The sequence below is a fragment of the Mustelus asterias genome, chromosome 30, assembly GCF_964213995.1.
Source record: "Mustelus asterias chromosome 30, sMusAst1.hap1.1, whole genome shotgun sequence".
Classification (NCBI taxonomy): domain Eukaryota; kingdom Metazoa; phylum Chordata; class Chondrichthyes; order Carcharhiniformes; family Triakidae; genus Mustelus; species Mustelus asterias.
The window spans coordinates 18,506,483-18,514,364 of NC_135830.1; the positions used below are offsets into that span (position 1 = coordinate 18,506,483).

Genomic DNA, 7,882 nt, shown 5'->3' on the forward strand with positions numbered 1-7,882 from the left:
GAGCGCTGCCCCTTCATCAGGTGGAGTGGAGAAATGTTCACCAACAGGGCATACAGAGACACAAACTCAATTTACAGAATAATGATTGGAATATCACAAACAATGTAAGTGGAGAGAGCATTAAGCACAGGTTAAAGAAATGTGTTTGTACCTTTAAGACTTGATTATCTGTAAAGACTGCATTCCAATCATTATTCTGCAAATTGAGTTTGTGTCTCTGCATGCCCCGTTTGTGAACATTTCTCCACACACCTGACGAAGGGGCAGCGCTCAGAAAGCTAGTGGCATTTGCTACCAAATAAACCTGTTGGACTTTAACCTGGTGTTGTTAAACTTCTTACTCTCAATATTACCCCAGAGGGATGGACTTGGGAGTTAGGGAACGGAATTTGTAGTGCTGACTTCAGACCATGACTTTGGTCTTTCCAATAGCATTACTTCATCTCCCATTGGACTGTTAATATAACGGATGGGGTGGAACCAAGAAGATCATCAAGGGTATGTTAGAGGGTGCAAGTAATTAAATAATACAGAATCTTCGCGTATTTGTTCATTTATCTCCATTTGGTAACACCGATTTCATCTCCAGTATGTCATTTCAATGGCCCTGCTATTACCCACCATTCCCTGCGGCTATGAAAGTGCCCTATTCACGCCACAGGACTCCAGTGCGCAGGCGCATTGCTCGGAGTTGTGCGAGTCGGGGAGCCGCTGCTTTCAGGGGGTGAGAGTCGGAGGGGGGAATGGAGCCGGGAGCCGGGCTGGGGGAGGGAGCGGAGGCTTCACAAACACCCGCCGTAGGCCCGCAAGCCCAGAATCAGACTCGAGGTTGCAGCTCCGGGGATTCATTCCAGGGCACAGGCCCAGGTGGCACAGTGGGTTAGCACCGCTGCTTCACAGCTCCAGGGTCCTGGGTTCGATTCCCGGCTCGGGGTCACTGTCTGTGTGGAGTTTGCACATCCTCCTCGTGTCTGCGTGGGTTTCCTCCGGGTGCTCCGGTTTCCTCCCACAGTCCAAAGATGTGTGGCTGTGCGATGTGGCCCCTTAGTGTCAGGGGGACGAGCTCGGGTAAATGCATGGGGTTATATGGGGATATGGGGCCTGCAGACTCAATGGGCCAAATGGCCTCCTTCTGCACTGCAGGAGTTATCCTACGATTCTAGGTTAGCGGCTACCATCTTGGGCAGCATGTGCGGTCATGTCTGTGGTGTAACACTGGGTCCCCAGAGAATGAAACAATTGAATGTTCCTCATGTTGCCTGCCCCTCTCATAGAATGAAATCATAGAAAGAAATCATAGAAACCCTACAGGGCAGAAACAGGCCATTCGGCCCATCGAGTCTGCACCGACCACAATCCCACCCAGGCCCTACTCCCATATCCCTACACATTTACCTGCTAATCCCTCTAACCTACGCATCTCAGGACACTAGGGCAATTTTTAGCGTGGCCAATCAACCTAACCCGCACATCTTTGGACTGTGGGAGGAAACCGGAGCACCCGGAGGAAACCCACGCAGACACGAGGAGAATGTGCAAACTCCACACAGACAGTGACCCAAGCCGGGAATCGAACCCAGGTCCCTGGAGCTGTGAAGCAGCAGTGCCAACCACTGTGCTACCGTGCCGCCCTTTGTCTCATGACAATGTGTCCCTGAAATATTCCTCTGGTTTTATATAGCACGCGTTATTTATTTATTTATCACACTTAGAGATAGTGTGTAGCCTTGTGGTATAGTACTGTGGCTGCGTAACTTATTACTTTCAAAGTGTCATTATGGCATAGAAAGATTCCATTAGGCAACTCGAATCCATGTTGACTCGAGAGCAATCCACTTCTCCCTCTATATCACCATTCCTCTGCAAGTTTATATCTTTCGATTGTCATCCAATTTCATTTTCAAATCACTGATCATCTCCACATGTACCACCCGTGCAGGCAGTGAGTTCCAAGCCATAGCCCTCACTGCTTAGATAATGTTCTTGTTCATAAACATTTTTCATTTCTAATTATGTAATCCTGTAATACAGTCTATATGCATTTTTACAGCACAAAATGTTCAGATTTATTTATATGTATATATATATATATATATAGTCCGGCAGCATCGATGAAAATTTTGGGTCTCGTTGCCCGGAAGAGGAGACTTTTTCTGTCAGTCAGCATGAATTAGCACCACAGGAGAATTAGGAGGGTGAATATTGAGGATGGGAGCAGAGTGAAGATGGGGGGAAGAGTGTATGGGATGGGGATGTAGTGGTTTTTGGAAATAAGAACAAAGAACAATACAGCACAGGAACAGGCCCTTCGGCCCTCCAAGCCCGCGCCGCTCCCTGGTCCAAACTAGACCATTCTTTTGTATCCCTCCATTCCCACTCCGTTCATGTGGCTATCTAGATAAGTCTTAAACGTTCCCAGTGTGTCCGCTTCCACCACCTTGCCCGGCAGCACATTCCAGGCCCCCACCGCCCTCTGTGTAAAATACGTCCTTCTGATATCCGTGTTAAACCTCCCCCCGCCCCCTCACCTTGAACCTATGACCCCTCGTGAATGTCACCACCGACCTGGGAAAAAGCTTCCCACCGTTCACCCTATCTATGCCTTTCATAATTTTATACACCTCTATTAGGTCACCCCCTCATCCTCCGTCTTTCCAGTGAGAACAACCCCAGTTTACCCAATCTCTCCTCATAACTAAGCCCTTCCATACCAGGCAGCATCCTGGTAAACCTCCTCTGCACTCTCTCTAAAGCCTCCACGTCCTTCTGGTAGTGTGGCGACCAGAACTGGGCGCAGTATTCCAAATGCGGCCGAACCAACATTCTATACAACCGCAACATCAGACCCCAACTTTTATACTCTATGCCCCGTCCTATAAAGGCAAGCATGCCATATGCCTTCTTCACCACCTTCTCCACCTGTGACGTCACCTTCAAGGATCTGTGGACTTGCACACCCAGGTCCCTCTGCGTATCTACACCCTTTATGGTTCTGCCATTAATCGTATAGCTCCCCCCGACATTAGTTCCACCAAAATGCATCACTTCGCATTCACTGGATTGAACTCCATCTGCCATTTCTTTGCCCAAATTTCCAGCCTATCTATATCCTTCTGTAGCCTCTGACAATGTTCCTCACTATCTGCAAGTCTTCTCAGATCCCCAATAATATCTTCGCTCAAACACTTCTGTGACTGATAAATCTCTCCTCATAACTAAGCCCTTCCATACCAGGCAGCATCCTGGTAAACCTCCTCTGCACTCTCTCTAAAGCCTCCACGTCCTTCTGGTAGTGTGGTGACCAGAGGAAAGGAGAGGAAAGAATTTTAAACAAAAATTAGAATTGTTTATTTTGAATTTCTATCCTGTACTTGCAGTGATAACGTTTGCAAACTCCTTTTCCAGGATATTTGAAGGGAAGGATTTTCAGACAAAAATCTCAAACAAAACAGGTCAACATTTGACAGAAGCGTTTGATTCATCAGAACCTGAAAATCATTTCATTTGAACCTAGAAGAAGAAATCTTGTCTGTTCTGCCACCTTCTGAAGTTTTCAAACATCAGTGTGACTGAAAAACACAGAGACACAGACATCCAGGTGAGTGTGTCCCAGTGAACTGACTGCAAAGATCTTTAACCAATTACACAGCCTGAAAAAATATCACACCGTTCACAGCGAGGAAAAAGTGTCCACGTGTTGTGTGTGTGGACGAGGCTTTCACTGATTGTCCAACCTGGAGAGGCCGTGGAAATGTGGGGAATGTGCAAAGGGATTCCGTGTCCCATCTGCACTCGAAATTCATCGGCGTATTCACACAAGGGAGAGGCCATTCACCTGTTCTGCATGTGGGAAAGGATTCACTCACTCATCCCACCTGGTCACACACCAGCGAGTTCACACCGGGGAGAAGCCGTTCACCTGCTCTGTGTGCGGGAAGGGATTCACTCAGTCATCACACCTGCGGTTACACCAGCGGGTTCACAGTGGAGAGAGGCCGTTCATTTGCTCAGCGTGTGGGAAGGGGTTCAGTGAATCATCCACCCTGCAAAACCACCTTGTCGTGCATACTGGGGAAAAGCCGTTCACCTGCCCCACTTGTGAGAAGGGATTTACTCGATTAACCAACCTTCTGCGACACCAGATGACACACACCGGGGAGAGGCCATTCAGCTGCTCCATATGTGGGAAGGGATTCACTCGGTCAACCGGTCTGCGGACGCACCGACGCATCCACACTGGGGAGAGGCCGTTCTCCTGCTCCGAGTGCGGAAAGGGATTCCCAAATTCATCCAGCCTGTGGAAGCACCGGCGAGTTCACACCAGGGAAAGGCCATTCGCCTGCTGCGCGTGTGGGAAGGGATTCGCTGAATCATCTAACCTGCTGAGACATCAGCGAGTTCACACTGGGGAGAGGCCATTCAGCTGTTCTGAATGTGAGAAGGAATTCGCTGATTCGTCCAGTGTGAGGAGGCACCAGCGAGTTCACACAGAGGAGAGAGGCAGTTCACCCACTCTGAATATGGGAAAGGGTTCACTGAATCATCTAACCTGAGAGACCACGGCAGTCACAACAGTGAGGGATAGTTCAGATGCTCTGACTGTGCGTTAACTGTATCCCTGGATTTGAGCTAATACAGGTAGAGATAATTGGGCGGCACGGTAGCACAGTGGTTAGCACTGCTGCTTCACAGCTCCAGGGTCCCGGGTTCGATTCCCGGCTCGGGTCACTGTCTGTGTGGAGTTTGCACATTCTCCTCGTGTCTGCGTGGGTTTCCTCCGGGTGCTCCGGTTTCCTCCCACAGTCCAAAGATGTGCGGGTTAGGTTGATTGGCCATGCTAAAAAAAAAAATTGCCCTTAGTGTCCTGAGATGCGTAGGTTAGAGGGATTAGTTGGTTAAATATGTGGGGGTAGGGCCTGGGTGGGATTGTGGTCGGTGCAGACTCGATGGGCCGAATGGCCTCCTTCTGCACTGTAGGGTTTCTATGATTTCTATGATTGGATGGTGACTTGAGTACGTTAAAAGAGATACTTACTGACATAGGTGGGGTCAGTTTATACCTGCAATGTTTCACTCTGAAGATATCTATTCCAAGTAAAGATTGGCTCCAATTTCTCCCTCCAACATAAGGCTGTCAGGGTTAAAATATGGTAGCAGAAGAACCCTCATCGAATGGAGAAGTTTGGAAATAAAAATAAAAGAAAATTTCAAGCAGAAGCTTACAATCCCAGCAGCCTTTGCACGGAACGGCCAGTGGAATTGATAGGATCTGATTACCCGCCAATCTTCTCGGAGTCGGAACCACATGACCAGTGGAAGGATGAAGTGGAGACGTGAACACTGGTTACATCCCGACCAAGGAGGAAACAAGGCCCGGCCTTGGGGATTGTCACTTCCCGAACAAAATGGAAATCAGAAGCAAAGTATTTTGTGAGCTGTAAAACCCATCTGTCGGACACCGATGAAGGTCTGGATCTTCTGTTCGGGTCAATAACATTAAGAAAGGTGATCTAATGGATTCCTATGAAGCATGGTCAGACTTTGTCAGTTTTGAATGAGTCATAGAGGTTTACAGCATGGAAACAGGCCCCTTCAGCCCAACTTGTCCATGCCGCCTTTTTTTAAACAACCAAGCTAGTCCCAATTGCCCATGTTTGGCCCGTATCACTCTATACCCATCCTATCCATGTAACTGTCTAAATGCTTTTTAAAAGACAAAATTGTACCCGCCTCTACTACTACCTCTGGCAGCTCATTCCAGACACTCACCACCCTCTGTGTGAAACAATTGCCCCTCTGGACCCTTTTGTATCTCTCCCCTCTCACCTTAAACCTATGCCCTCAAGTTTTAGACTCCCCTATCTTTAGGAAAAGATGTTGACTATCTAAATGATCTATGGCCCTTATTATTTTATCAACCTCTTTAAGATCACCCCTAAGTCTCCTACGCTCCAGGGAAAAAAGTCCCAGTGTACCCAGCTTCTCCTCATAACTCAAACCATCAAGTCCCAGTAGCATCCTAGTAAATTTTTGCTGCACTCTTTCTAGTTTAATAATATCCTTTCTATCATAGGGTGACCAGAACTGTATACAGTATTCCAAGTGTGGCCTTATCAATGTCTTGTACAACTTCAACAGGACGTCTCAACTCCTGTATTCAATGTTCTGACCGATGAAACCAAGCATGCCGAATGCCTTCTTCACCACTCTGTCCACCTGTGACTCCGCTTTCAAGGAGCTATCAACCTGTAACCCCAGATCTCTTTCTTTTTATAACTCTCCCCAAGACCCCACCATTAACTGAGTAAGTCCTGCCCAGGTTCGATCCACCAAAATGCATCACCTCGCATTTATCTAAATTAAACTCCATCTGCCTTTATGAGGGTAAAAGTATATTTAGCAGATCAGGACATCACAAAAAAATACAAAATTGGAGGGGCACTAATAGTTGAATGAATCCCAGGAATCACTGGGAACAATTAAGAGGGGTTTCAGGTCTGTCCCAAAATATCTCAAGAAGCTTGACACCATCCAAGACAAAGCAACCCACATAATTGGCACCACATCTACTCCCTCCACCACCGACGCTCAGTAGCAGCACTATTATCTACAAGATGCACTGCAGAAATTCACCAAAGATCCTTAGACAGCGCCTCTCAAAGCCATGACCACTTCCATCCAGAAGGACAAGAACAAGGGCGGCACGGTAGCACAGTAGGTTAGCACTGCTGCTTCACAGCTCCAGGGACCTGGGTTCGATTCCCGGCTTGGGTCACTGTCTGTGTGGAGTTTGCACATTCTCCTCGTGTCTGCGTGGGTTTCCTCCGGGTGCTCCGGTTTCCTCCCACAGTCCGAAGATGTGCGGGTTAGGTTGATTGGCCATGCTAAAATTGTCCCTTAGTGTCCTGAGATGCGTAGGTTAGAGGGATTAGCGGGTAAACATGTAGGGATAAGGAGGGAGGGCCGGGGTGGGATTGTGGTCGGTGCAGACTCGATGGGCCAAATGGCCTCTTTCTGCACTGTAGGGCTTCTATGATTCTTCTATGACAGCAGAAACATGGGAACACCACCACCTACAAGTCCCCCCCCCCCCCCAGCCAATCACCATCCTGACTTGGAAATATATCTCCGTGCCTTCGCAGTCACTGGGTCAAAATCCTGGAATTCCCTCCTGAACGGCATTGTGGGTCAACCCACTGCACATGGAAGGCAGCTCACCACCACCTTCTCAAGGGCAACTAGGGATGGACAATAAACGCTGGCCAGCCAGCGACACCCATGTCCCACAAATAAATTTTTAAAAATCATTTTGTGATGTACTTCCCAAAGTGGAAAATCAGGGACTTCACAATGAGACATGACGCAGAATCCTGATCCTGTGTGCGAGTCAGACTCTTTCAACTGTGCCGTGCTGGACAGTGGTTGCACCTCAGTAAAATCTGCATTATATTGGTGAAAATGGTATCCAGATTCATCTCATTATGAAGATCTACCCCAGGAGGCAGTGACGCAGTGATACTTGCCCTGGACTAGAAATCCAGAGACTCAGGGCAGGATCTGGGGACCCGGGTTCAAATCCCGCCATTGCAGATGGTGAAATTTGTATTCAACAAAAAACCTGGGATTAAAAATCTAATGATAACCCTGAAACTGCTGTCAATTGTCATTAAAGACCCATCTGGTTCACTATATCCTTCAGAGAAGGAAATCTGCCTTCCTTACCCGCTCTGGCCTAGATGTGACTCCAGATCCACAGCAATGTGGTTGACTCTCAAATGCCCTCGGAAATGGAAGGCATTAAAGGACAGACAATGAATGCTGGCCTAGCTAGTGGTGTCCACATCCTGTAAATTAATTTTAATAAAGGTTAAGGTGTATGAAA

At 47.8% G+C, this 7,882-nt stretch overlaps 1 protein-coding gene across 1 annotated transcript; it reads left to right on the forward strand.

Annotated features, from left to right (window-relative positions):
- The first annotated feature begins 667 nt into the window (after positions 1-667).
- Positions 668-7,647, forward strand: LOC144480846 (uncharacterized). Its single transcript, XM_078200467.1, has 2 exons — positions 668-724; positions 3,406-7,647. The coding sequence occupies exon 2, from the start codon at positions 4,143-4,145 to the stop codon at positions 4,551-4,553; it is 411 nt and encodes a 136-aa protein (XP_078056593.1). The 5' UTR covers positions 668-724; positions 3,406-4,142; the 3' UTR covers positions 4,554-7,647.
- Positions 7,648-7,882: the final 235 nt, after the last annotated feature.